This window comes from Candida metapsilosis (genome assembly GCF_017655625.1).
Source record: "Candida metapsilosis strain BP57 chromosome Unknown scaffold1, whole genome shotgun sequence".
NCBI classification, from domain to species: Eukaryota; Fungi; Ascomycota; class Pichiomycetes; order Serinales; family Debaryomycetaceae; genus Lodderomyces; species Lodderomyces metapsilosis.
The window spans coordinates 523,345-536,320 of NW_027138159.1; the positions used below are offsets into that span (position 1 = coordinate 523,345).

Below are 12,976 nucleotides of genomic sequence, written 5' to 3' on the forward strand. Positions count from 1 at the left end.
ATAAATTGGATTTTTCCATTGAATTATTTTTGATAAGAATCTCGTATTTTATGGGCCTACGGAATTTGCATCTTGCGTAATTCTGTTAGTCCAATAAAAAGGGCCACACTTTGTTGTTTCATTTGAAGCTCTTCTGAACTTTGGATGACATGAAAAAATTCCTTTGCTGATTCTAGAGGCAAAAATCATTCACAATATAATGAGAATGATTTATATTTGCAATTGGAATTGCTTTCAACCTTTATTTTGGCTTGAGTGTGTTGATATACAATATCGACATGCAAAAAGCTAGACAGTTTTCTTCAACCAAGAAAGGAATCTGAGATACAGTTTGTTAGTTGACGTAAACGTTGTTTTACTTGTATCGAGCAGAATGGGGTCCACTGATGGAGAAGGCAAAGACTAAGGATAGAATGATATAAAGAAAGCAAGAGGGCTGATGATGCTGTCAATTTCTCATTTATGAGTATAATATCATTACAATTTAGAAAAGTTAATAAATACATTGTAAATATTGACGCCTGATATGTTGTCTACGAATTAATAACTCTACTGTAAATTACAGCCACAGCATTGAGATAAGATGTGTATTGCAGTTATAGCCGACCTGGACAAAGAGGATCCAAACTAATTGCGTGGTTCTCTTGCTATTTGCTTTGCTGTGAATTCTGGTATCGGAATATTCACCACGTCTAATGAGCTGAAGTGATATAGCAACTATTCTCCTCTCCTACGCTATTTTCAGCAACCTTTCCATGTTTCCCTTTCAAAGTTTACGGTAAATTCAGCAGCACAAACTAGATTTAGTTGCCACGAGAAAAGTTTGTGTATGTCAAGTTTGCCGTAAGGCTCAACCAATTAGAGACTTCTATAGGAATAATACCTAAAAGAGTAAATTATGCGGCTCTTTGGTCTTCTGTATTTGCAACAATTTTGTGTGTGTGTGTTATGTATTATGTAGTTCTCGGAGTTTTAATTTCTTTTTTTGTTTGTAACTAAGAATTGACCAATCAAATCGTTCTAAAGCATATACAACGTGGTCCTATATATCATTACCTTTTTCAATTCTCACAGAATCATTTTAGTAGTACACATACTACAGAGGATACACTATGCTACTGTATCAATCTAGAGAGCATGCTTCTTCATACTTATCTACCACTCTATGAAGTCCGAGTTCTCCTGGTGACATTCTGATCTCGGAGTCGAAGAATATTTTTTTTTTTTTCTTTCACTTCCAGTGTGCACACAAAAGAAGGCCAAAATTATAAAGCCGATGGTGTTTGAATTGTAGCACCCGAGGGCTAAGAAGACCGTGTTAAGAACAATTGATACGTAGGTGGCAACTGCAAGAAGACTATCGGGTACAAAATTTGATGATCGACGTATCCTACCATCTCCTCAGAAAAAAACGCCGGAGAGAGGGCAAGAACAGCGCTGTAGAAGTAAACAGAGCTCAATATTACCGTACAAAAGGCTAAGTCTTTCGTATATCATTGAATAAACAATCTTACATTACTCCCTTCTTTTTTGATACCGTATACATCAATTGCGTCCAGTTACATAAGTTTGTATGGCAAAATACCACAACAACGAAACATACTGCACTCACAAAAAAATAAAAAATAAAAAATAAAAAAAATAAAAAATATTTTAATTTTCTCTCTCTCTCTCTCTCTCATTGAATGAGAGAAGAAAAAAAATCTCAAAGCATTTAAACAATTCATCTTTTCATCTTTTTAACGTAACACATCCATTCAATCTATTCATAAAAACACACAATGCTTAGAACTTTAGCTTCTACTCAAAGAGTATGTATATACGCACTCATCACACCAACCAACTCCACCAAAGGAATGGATTGTACACAGTGGATTCATTACATTTACGGACTTTTTTTTTTTGCGTTGATAATTTATCCGAGCATCCAATCAGAATGATCATCTTCTCAATGCAACTCCGAAAAGTCTACTTTTGAAGAGGGACGTTACAATCCGACATATGTACAATCCATGGTTAGCAACCAGAGTACAGCTTTTACTAACAATCTTCCCCTCTTTTTTAGTCTGCAATTCGTACATTTGCTTCCTTTTCATCACCAGAATCCGTTTTACCTAAAAAATACGGTGGAAGATACACTGTTACTTTGATTCCAGGTGATGGTGCTGGTAAAGAAATCACTGATTCAGTTAAAACCATCTTCAAATCACAAAACGTTCCAATTGATTGGGAAGTTGTTGAAGTTAGTGGTGTTGCTGGTGATTCAGGAAAACATCATGGTGTTGATGAAGCCGTTGAATCTTTAAAGAGAAATAAGGTTGGTTTAAAGGGTATCTTGTATACTCCATCTGACAAATCAGGTAAATCTCTTAATGTTGCCTTGAGAAAAGAATTGGATATTTATGCTTCATTAGTTTTGATTAAAAACATTCCTGGTGTTAAAGGTATTTACGACGGAATTGATTTCGCTTTGGTTAGAGAAAACACCGAAGGTGAATATTCAGGTTTGGAACATCAATCATACCCAGGTGTTGTTGAATCAATGAAGGTTATTACTAGATTCAAATCAGAAAGAATTGCCAAGTTTGCTTTTGACTTTGCTGAAAAGAACAATAGAAAATTGGTTACTGCTATCCACAAGGCCAACATTATGAAATTGGGTGATGGTTTATTCAGACAAACTGTTAAAGATGTTGCTCAAGATTATTCAGGTATTGCTGTTAATGATTTGATTGTTGATAATGCATCTATGCAAGCCGTTGCTAAACCACAACAATTTGATGTTTTGGTTACTCCAAACTTGTATGGTTCTATCTTGTCAAACATTGGTGCTGCTTTAATTGGTGGTCCAGGTTTAGTTCCAGGTGCCAACTTTGGTAGAGAATATGCTGTTTTCGAACCAGGATGTCGTCATGTTGGTTTAGATATCGAAGGTAGAAACTCTGCTAACCCAACTGCTATGATCTTGTCTGCTGCTATGATGTTGAGACACTTGGGATTGAACGAACAAGCTGATAAGATTTCCAAAGCTACTTATGATGTTCTTGCTGAAGGTAAAGTTAGAACTAAGGATATTGGTGGAAGCTCATCAACTACTGAATTTACTGAAGCTATCATTAACAAATTAGATTAGAGAAGGGAATGAAAAGTAGGAGGTGATTAGTAGGCATATAGTTGACAACTTTAGACTATAATCGGATGACAGTATTTACAAGTAGATATGATATTGAGTTCTGCACGTGTTCTGATAAGTTCTGCATATAACAGATCTGCACTGAATCTCATTGGCAGAGAAAGGAAGGAAGAGAATTCAATACAGGATTGAATGGGCTGAAGAAATATTTCAAATGAGAGACTCCTATGGTCATAGCATTCAACCACGAGAGCGAAAACATACACTTTTACTACTATATAGCTCTTGCTCCTCTCTTTCTAAGATAATCAATAGGTAGTGTACTATCTACCAAATTCACATCGTCCAATGCTTTTTCTGTTTTCTGTTTTCCATTTTGTTACCAAAAGTGGGTCCAACTTTTCCATTTTCTTTTTTTGACTTCTTTTTCTTTCTCTTCTTTTGTTCTAACGGTTTGCAATCGTTCAACTTTTGGGGTACTACAAACACTTTTCAAAAGTTTCCAAATAGATTCATTATACACTCATAGAGCCAAATATGTGTGACGTTGTCTTAGGAGCCCAATGGGGTGACGAAGGTAAAGGAAAATTAGTCGACTTGTTATGTGATGACATTGATGTTTGTGCTAGGTGTCAAGGAGGTAACAATGCCGGACACACTATTGTTGTTGATGGTAAGAAATTCGATTTCCATATGTTACCTAGTGGATTAGTTAATCCTAAATGTGAAAATGTTGTTGGATCAGGAGTTGTTGTTCATGTTCCTTCATTTTTTCAAGAATTGTCAAATTTAGAAGCAAAAGGTTTGGATGGCCGTGGCCGTTTATTCGTCAGTTCTAGAGCTCATTTGGTTTTTGATTTCCATCAAAGAACTGATAAGTTGAAAGAAGCTGAGTTATCGGAAAATAAGAAATCTATTGGTACTACTGGTAAAGGTATTGGTCCAACTTATTCTACAAAGGCTTCTAGATCAGGTATTAGAGTCCATCATTTGGTTAATCCTGATCCTAAAGCTTGGGATGAATTCAAGACTAGGTATATGAGATTAGTTGAATCGAGAATGAAGAGATATGGTGAATTTGATTACAACTATGAGGAAGAGTTGGCTAGATATGCCAAGTACAGAGAAGAATTGAGACCATTCGTTGTTGATACTGTTGAATACATGCACGAAGCTATTGTCAACAAAAAGAAGATTTTGATTGAAGGTGCCAATGCCTTGATGTTGGATATTGATTTCGGTACTTATCCATACGTTACTTCTTCATCCACTGGAATTGGTGGTGTATTAACAGGATTAGGTATCCCACCAAAGACCATTAGAAACATTTACGGTGTTGTTAAAGCTTACACCACTAGAGTTGGTGAAGGTCCATTCCCTACTGAACAGTTGAATTCAGTTGGTGAAACATTGCAAGATGTTGGTGCTGAATACGGTGTCACCACTGGTAGAAAAAGAAGATGTGGATGGTTAGATTTAGTTGTGTTGAGATATTCAACATTAATTAATGGCTATACTTCATTAAACATTACCAAATTGGACGTTTTGGATAAATTTAAAGAAATTAAAGTTGGTGTTGCTTATAGGTTAAATGGTAAAGAATTAAAGAGTTTCCCAGAAGATTTAATTGATTTGGCAAAAGTTGAAGTTATTTATGAAACTTTACCAGGTTGGGAAACTGATATCACCAAGATTAAAAACTATGATGACTTACCTGAAAACGCAAAGAAGTATCTTACTTTTATTGAAGATTATCTACAAGTTCCTATTCAATGGGTTGGTACTGGTCCAGCCAGAGACTCGATGTTGGTTAAAAAGCATTAGACTATTGGAGGGATTGTTTTATACGTTAGAATTAGATTTATACTATTATATACATAAGGCTTGGAATTTAGTTGTAGCGATGGTGGCCCAAAGCCAATTGTGTCCACAAAGGTGAAGTGCGCGCTACCACAGCAATTTCGTTAAAACCTTTAAAGTTCGGTTTGCCACTTGGATCACTACACAATATATACAAATATAATGACATTCAAGCTTAGTTCCACGTTAACGGGGCATGAACAGGATGTTAGAGGATTGGCTAACTCATCCATTGAAGGCAAGCCAGTCATTGTCTCGGTACTGAGAGATTCAACAACTAGAGTATGGAATCATGTTCATACGTCACTGACCACCGATTCAACAATACTTTTCCATTCACCTACTAAATCTTTTATCAACTCGGTCTCCATAGTCGGGACTGGCGCAGGAGAGGAGTTAGTTGCCAGCGGTGGACAAGATGCAATGATCTACTTGAGCGACCTAAGCAACAAAACAGATTCGTTCGATCAAGATGGGAAATACCAATTGATTGGTCACGAGGGCAATGTATGTGCTATGAATTTTGCTCATGATAAATTCATCTCAAGTTCATGGGATGGCACGGCAATTGTTTGGAATTTACAAGATTTTGTACCTAAATTCATCCTCAAAGGACATGAATCATCAGTTTGGGATTGTAAAATTGTCAACAACAAAAATCAATACTTGACTGCATCGGCCGACAAATCAATTAGACTATGGCAAGGTGATCATGAAGTTCAAAAGTTTCTCGGTCATACTGATGTTGTTCGTAAGTTGTTGATCTTACCGGGTGGTAACCAGTTTGTTTCAAGTGCTAATGATGGGACTATTAAAATTTGGAATTTGCAAACTGGTAGGATTTTGAAGACACTTTTTGGACATGACTCGTTTGTTTATGATTTGGCTTTGTTGCCTAATGGCAACCTTGTTTCAACTGGGGAAGACCGTACTGTACGTATCTGGGATTTATCTAAAGGTGAAGCAATTCAAGTGATTACATTGCCTTGTATTTCAGTGTGGTGTGTCACCGTTTTAAGTAATGGAGATTTTGCAGTCGGTGGATCTGATAACCTCATTCGTGTGTTTACTCAAGATACGGAAAGAGTGGCTTCGCAAGATGAGTTGAAAGCGTTCACTGAAGCTGTTCAATCTTCTTCCATATCAGAACAATCATTGGATGATTTGAAGAAAACTGATATTCCTGGAGTGGAAGCATTGTCGAAACCTGGCAAAAAGGAAGGAGCTACCATCATGGTGAAGACTGCTGATGGAACTATTGAAGCTCATCAGTGGTCAGGTGGAGAATGGCACAAAATTGGTGATGTAGTTGGTGGTGCTAGTTCAACCAAGAAGCAAACTTTTGAAGGAAAAGAGTATGATTATGTGTTTGATGTTGATATCAAGGACGGAGAGCCACCATTGAAATTACCTTACAATTTGAATCAGAACCCATATACAGTGGCAGAAAAGTTTCTTGCTGATAATGAGTTACCATCCTCTTATACTGATGAGGTAGTGAGATTTTTGGAAACAAACACTGCCGGTGCTAAGTTGAGTGAAGGAGGTCCTGATCAGGGATCACAGACGCCCCCAGCATTGGCTAATGATCCTTATTCTGACGCTTATACTAGACAACATCAACAAGCACAAGGTCAATTTGAGAGTCACCCTGCCACATCCATCATCCCTGAAACTCAATTCATTTCATATAAAGAGTTTAAGAAGGATTCAATACTCAATGGGTTAAAGAAGTTGAACCTGTCTCAAAAAAGCAATCAGTTTACACAAGAAGAGATTGGAACTATAGAGGGGATCGTTTCCAGTTTGTCATCTAGTGATGCAGTTGAGTTGATTTTACAATATGCTTCCAAAATCACATCATCATGGGAAACTCCTTCCAAGTTGATTGGTTTCGATTTGATCAGACTTGCCATCCCCAATGTCACAGCTCATGACTTTTTACGTAACGAGGGAATTGCTGAGTCTGTGGCTGCACTGATTGAACTGGGTTTATCTGTAATTGGTTCGTCAAATGCTACCTTGTTTATGATGATTATCAAAGTTTTGGTTAATTTCATTGACACTGCCGGATTCATCCAAGCTTTTATTGATCCATTCGAAGGTGATTCTGCAAAGTATGTTTTCAACACCGCATTCCAAAAGATTTTGACACAGATCGGAGACAAGGCCACACAATTGGAACCTTCCTCCAAACTATATGGGGCAGCAATTACAGCATTGGCCACATTTGTATACGATTTGTCAACAATCCAAATCAAGACTAAAGGATTAAACTGTCATTCATCAGTTTCGGCAGCTCCAGTATTGCAACTTGTTGACAAAGTTGGAGATGTTGTTGTGAAATCCTCAGCCGAGGCTGGGTATAGATTAGCTATTGGGTATGGAAATTACAAACATTGCCACGCTTATGCTTCTTCTGCATCACCAAGTTGGTTGAGTAACTGGGTTGAGTTGTATGGGTCGAAAGAAAAGAGGTTTAGTGACTTAGCTCAAGACTTGACACTTTTATAGAGAAGAATCTTTACACGTCTGTAAAAGAAAAAGAACATGTCTGTAATTATAAATCACATTATCTAAAAACATCTACCAGATCTAAACTCCGTCTCCCATCTAAGCTTCTTGATAGAATAATTCAGGGACTTTATAAGTATACTGAACCAATTTCTCCACCGCTTTGAAATTCAAATTATCAGTCAATTCAACAATCGAATAAACATGAACTTTCAAATCAGATGCATTGTGACTTACTTTCCCAATAATCTCATAGTTCTTATTAACTTGTAATACTCCATCACTACTACCACTACCACTATCTTGTTGTATTCCCGATGATGATAAATCTAGTTTGATTGATCCATTACTTATCAAAATTGCCAGTTGGGAGTGGGAATCATACGATTCACATTTACCTATGATTCGAACTAGGTTGTTTTGGTTTTGTTGTAAGAGCGTTGCGTCTATTCTCTTGGTTGTTGCTTCCATTTTGAGCGTGTGTGGATGATAATGGTGTATTTGGTGGTGCCTTCTTCTGTTGATTTCTTTTTTTTAACGCGTCGTTTTTTTTGTTTGCCACGCGCAGACTTAATCTGCCTCTCTTAGGTATATTCATAAGTTACTATACATTCTTCTATAAAAGGTTCCTTAACAAGTACATAAATCATGTAAAAACTCACCAGCTTTACCTTCTGTTTCTGCCCTCATTAGACTTTCTCCAATCAAGAAACCATCCACATTATCTTCATACTTGTACTTTTTTACATCATCAACACTAGTGATTCCCGATAATGCCAACACCAAAACATCACCATCTCTACCGTTGCTAGATCCCTTAGCGTGATCAACCAAGGAACTAGTAGTTTGTAAATCAACATTGAAATTGGTCAAATTACGATTGTTCACCCCAATAATCAATGGTTCTTTAGTTGCATTATGGTAAGTTAATTTCAAAGCTTGTGATAATTCTATATCGTCATTGACTTCAACTAATGGAACCATTCCTAAATCCAATGAGTACTCATAAAGTGAATGTAATAATTTGAAATCATTCAACATTTTAACAATAAGCAAGACAGTATCAGCACCAGCTAATCTAGCTTCCAAAATTTGATACTTGTTAAAGATAAATTCTTTTCTCAATACTGCTGGTCGTTTGTAATTGGCAATCTTTTGAGTTTCAGGGTTTTCAATAACTTTACGGATCATTGATAAATCTTCAATTGATCCTTTAAACCAGTTTGGTTCAGTCAAGATTGAAATTGTTGAACATCCATTAATGGCATAAGTTAAAGCTTGAGTACCTGCATGAGCATTGATATTAATATCTCCCTTGGATGGACTAGCTCTTTTGAATTCTGATAAAATGATGGTTTGTTTAAGAGTGTCTTGAGTGTATTTGAGACGATCATAGAAGTTGATGACTGGTGGAGCCACTCCTAATGATAATGCAATTTCTAGGTTCTTGAAAGAACGACCAGGCAAGCTTTCAATCACTTCATAATCCTCTTTTCTTTTCTTGTAAATCGTGGTTAAAATATTTTCATTCTTACCGAATGACTTATTAGACTTGGCCGCTTGCTTATGCTTTAACTTATAAGCTTTGTTTTCTTCCCATGTTCCTCCATATACACCCAATATATTATCAATCATTAATTGTCCCGACTCGGTCAAGATTGACTCAGGATGGAATTGCACTCCTTCAATAGTGTATGTTTTGTGTCTAACTCCCATAATAACATCAGGTTTAGTTTCAGTAACTGCAGTAACTTCCAAAACATCAGGTAAAGTCTTTTCACTACCAGCCAATGAGTGATACCTTGTCACAGCTACCGATTGTGGAACATCTTCAAACATACCTTTGCCGTCATGATGAATAGTTGTTGTCTTACCATGAACAATTTCACCTGCATATGAAACATCACCACCAAACACATCGAAAATACACTCTTGTCCCATACAAACTCCAAAAATGGGTAATTTGCCTTTGAAATGTCTAATCACGTCACTTGATATACCGGAATCAGTTAAAGGGTGGCCTGGTCCTGGTGAAATGAATATTACATCGGGCTTGATTTCATTCTCAATTGTAGGAATGTCAATCTTGTCGTTTCTGTATACATCCACTTTACCGCATCGGCTGGATTGATGTAAATATTGATATAGATTCCAGGTGAAGGAGTCATAGTTGTCAATCATCAACACATGTCTTTTAGACTCGGAAATGTCAGTCATTTGTCACTTGATGGATAAAGAAGCAGATCTTGAAGATTTTTTATTTTATTTTATTTTTTTTTTTTTTTTCATTGGACTTTGAGTCATATTAGAGTGGGACTACAGGCCCATATCACGAAAACAAAACATTGTCTATCTAACTTTTTAATCTATCCTAGGTATCCTTCTTCTTCCGAAGCCTATGACTAATAGGCTCATAATTCAACTTCTTGCTCGTTTGTGTATACTCAACCCCACTCAAAATAACCGAACCAATCAATTCCAAAATCAACATAAACAACGATGACAATATTGCCAAACAGTAGTTAGATATAGACACACCGATATCCAACCATGATCCTTCTGTTCTCACCAAAAAGAAAAAGTTTAATGAAAGAACATCACTGGTGGATATAATCAATGTCGAGATTGTGAATCGTTTCACCTCCAATTGATGATTCATGATTCCCAAACATGTAGATAACAATACATATGGAATGATAAGTTTAATCATTAGTAGTGCTCCCATTGCAAATGGACTGAAAATTGGTATTAATCGGTATACTGAATCCAAGGAAAAGGAAGATATAGATGACACATTACCAGTTCCAAAAAATGCCACTTGTAAAAAGAAGAACCCAATAATGGCAATTCTAATGACTTGGACCCAGTAACCCTGTGGCAACTTGCCAATTTCTTTTTGTTCCTTGACTATCTTTGCTTGTGAAAATTTGAGAAGCTCCTCAATTGAAAGCCATTGTAATAACACTAATGAAAAACCAATATAGAACAACAACTCATAAGAAATGGTAAAAATGACAAACGTTGGAACAAACGTGATAAATATAATCAATAATCTAAACCGATAGTCTTTTGACGGGTAGATGGAATGAAGTGCAGGTAAAACTATGAGCGATGCGATAAATGTGATCCAGCCGAGAACCTGTGAGTACAAAGGAAGACCATTTCTTGATTGTAGCGAAACGACAGAAACATCAGTAGCATAAGTGATGAGTGGTATGGTGAGTATTTGTGCCCACGTTATTACCTTATGTGGAACACCAATATCATAACTTCTCTTTTCAACTTCTTTGAATCCGATTATACTTATAACAAACGCAAGTATAGCACCCAAGTTGATCAAAAGCAAATTCTCTGTCTTTATTGGGTTCAAATTGGTAAAGATGCACATGAAAAGACAACTGAAAAACCACAAGAATTTCATTAATCCGGAAATCTTGTTTGAATCCAGAATAAACACAGGGTATACACCAACAATGCAAAAGATGATTGAAAATGTAAATCTTTCAAAGAATCCATAAGCAATTCCTTCATACATTCCAAGGAAACTAGTGACAATGAGTACTTTTCCACTTGTTGAAACTCCACGGAATAACTCTCCAACTCCATCAATCAAGTATTGAAATTCAACAATGATTGTATACCAAAAGTACAATGGGAATACAGCATACATGTAGTAGTTGAATGGGGAGCTTTGGTAGAACAATAAATACCCAAGTGACAATCCTAATACCAGAAATGACGCTAAAGTGATTGGAGCATACCTACTCTTCACCTTCTTCAAATCATCTTTCGACAAGATAAAAAGTTTCAAAAATAAAATGAATGAGTACGCTATCCATCCAATAAATCCTAATGTCACAATTGACAGAAGTAAAGTCCAATTATACGTAGTTAAGTAATTTAAACCAGCTAAGGTCTTTTTCATCAACTCCTCTGTAATTTCAATTGCCAACTTTTCAACAGCTTCATCTGGGGCATCTTTTAATAATTCAATTATACTTTCTATCTCCTTTTGATAATCCTGAATAGATTTTTCTGAAAATGGTTCAAAAGGCTTGAACTTGAATTGATGGTTGTAAACTTCCTTCTCTTTAACAATGTATTGTTCAACAATGGCCAACGCATTAGCATAAAGAGCTTTGATTTTGGTCTGCGGTGTGGCATCAATATATCCTAATGGCAATTCACCAACAGAGTTTGCTGGGTAATTGGCACCAATTAAATAAGCCATCAACGAAGCTATATCAGCTTGATTGACATCATTTCTCACCAAGTGATCCAACTCCCAAGTGTCAAAATAGGTTGACTCAAACCCGCTTGCAATTGGATCTTGTTTAAGTAATTGAGCTTCTAAATGTTCCATATCCTTCAACTGAACTGGCCTGTTGAGTCCGGCACCCCATGCAATTAAAGGTGTTCTAGTATTATCAGGATGACCATCCCCATGAGATCCAAAATCAGACATACCATGATCAGCAGTAAACACAAATGCCGTTTTATCGTCACCAAAAAAGTCATTGATTTGTGGGATAACTTTTTCCAACATTGAATCGATGTATTCAATATTCTCATAATATTCAGCCGAATATGGACGATAAGCATGACCAGCAGTATCGGGACCTAACAAATGCAAGAAAAACACATTTCCATCTTGATGCAATTCATCATGTAGTGTTGCATTCGTTGTCAGATTAGTTAAAAGATCATCAAAATGTTTAAACACAAATGCATCCAACTCTATTGAACTCTTGCTAAAATCTTCAAACTCATGACCATACATACAAACATCAATTCTTCCAGGAACTACACCATCTCCATATGCAAACATGGGCAAGATATCAGGACTTCCAAATGAATACGTATGTTTTGATTGATTGAAGAAGGAATCAAAATTTACTGGATTCTCTTTCCAGCCTTTAGTAACTGCTGAAACATCTTCATAGAACCCAGCAATCATCGCAACGTGCCCAGGACGTGATTCCGTAGGCATTCTAGTATTTGAAATTCCCCACGTTCCATTATTCAAAGCTAAACTTCTCAAATATGGTGCTAAATATTTATACTCCCCAGTCCTTGGATGAGACAACTTCTGAAATGTCTTGTCAGCTCTAAGACCATCGCCAACAATAAGGAAAATTCTCTTTGCTGGAGGTTCATAAGTGGAAACATGGTGGTCCATGCCATGAACTAATGGCAGCACAAAATAAATGTCGAATATAGACCATAGGTAGAAGAAATGGAATAGCAATCCCACTGCCAAAAGCAATTTCCTATTGGTATCCATTGCGTGAGGTAAGCGTCTTTTGTTTGAGCTATAACGAACGACTAAAGAAGAATTGCAGTCCCCCAGTTTTGTAGACTCTGATGTGTCCTGAAGACGAAAAAAAAACGCGGTTTAAGAATTTTTTTTCTCTTCAATGTTGACTTTGTGTCTTTCTACAAATCACCTCTAAGGTTATAATTTCATTT

At 36.5% G+C, this 12,976-nt stretch overlaps 6 protein-coding genes across 6 annotated transcripts; 3 read left to right on the forward strand and 3 right to left on the reverse strand. All coding sequences in view use genetic code 12, as the record gives it.

The window, feature by feature from the left end:
* Positions 1–1,781: 1,781 nt before the first annotated feature.
* IDH1 (isocitrate dehydrogenase (NAD(+))) lies at positions 1,782–3,133 on the forward strand (the record flags this gene model as incomplete). Its single annotated transcript, XM_067691239.1, has 2 exons — positions 1,782–1,811; positions 2,066–3,133. 2 exons carry the CDS (start codon positions 1,782–1,784, stop codon positions 3,131–3,133), a joined length of 1,098 nt encoding a protein of 365 aa, XP_067550265.1.
* Positions 3,134–3,670: 537 nt separating this feature from the next.
* ADE12 (adenylosuccinate synthase) lies at positions 3,671–4,957 on the forward strand (the record flags this gene model as incomplete). Its single annotated transcript, XM_067691251.1, has 1 exon — positions 3,671–4,957. One exon carries the CDS (start codon positions 3,671–3,673, stop codon positions 4,955–4,957), a length of 1,287 nt encoding a protein of 428 aa, XP_067550266.1.
* Positions 4,958–5,155: 198 nt separating this feature from the next.
* On the forward strand, positions 5,156–7,507 carry DOA1 (Doa1p; the record flags this gene model as incomplete). The annotated part of the gene is made up of 1 exon (XM_067691262.1): positions 5,156–7,507. The coding sequence occupies one exon, from the start codon at positions 5,156–5,158 to the stop codon at positions 7,505–7,507; it is 2,352 nt and encodes a 783-aa protein (XP_067550267.1).
* Positions 7,508–7,606: 99 nt separating this feature from the next.
* I9W82_000242 (uncharacterized protein) lies at positions 7,607–7,978 on the reverse strand (the record flags this gene model as incomplete). Its single annotated transcript, XM_067691273.1, has 1 exon — positions 7,607–7,978. One exon carries the CDS (start codon positions 7,976–7,978, stop codon positions 7,607–7,609), a length of 372 nt encoding a protein of 123 aa, XP_067550268.1.
* A 159-nt stretch (positions 7,979–8,137) lies between these two features.
* On the reverse strand, positions 8,138–9,724 carry TRP3 (bifunctional anthranilate synthase/indole-3-glycerol-phosphate synthase; the record flags this gene model as incomplete). Its single annotated transcript, XM_067691284.1, has 1 exon — positions 8,138–9,724. One exon carries the CDS (start codon positions 9,722–9,724, stop codon positions 8,138–8,140), a length of 1,587 nt encoding a protein of 528 aa, XP_067550269.1.
* A 154-nt stretch (positions 9,725–9,878) lies between these two features.
* Positions 9,879–12,791, reverse strand: MCD4 (mannose-ethanolamine phosphotransferase; the record flags this gene model as incomplete). The annotated part of the gene is made up of 1 exon (XM_067691295.1): positions 9,879–12,791. One exon carries the CDS (start codon positions 12,789–12,791, stop codon positions 9,879–9,881), a length of 2,913 nt encoding a protein of 970 aa, XP_067550270.1.
* Between the last annotated feature and the right edge of the window lie 185 nt (positions 12,792–12,976).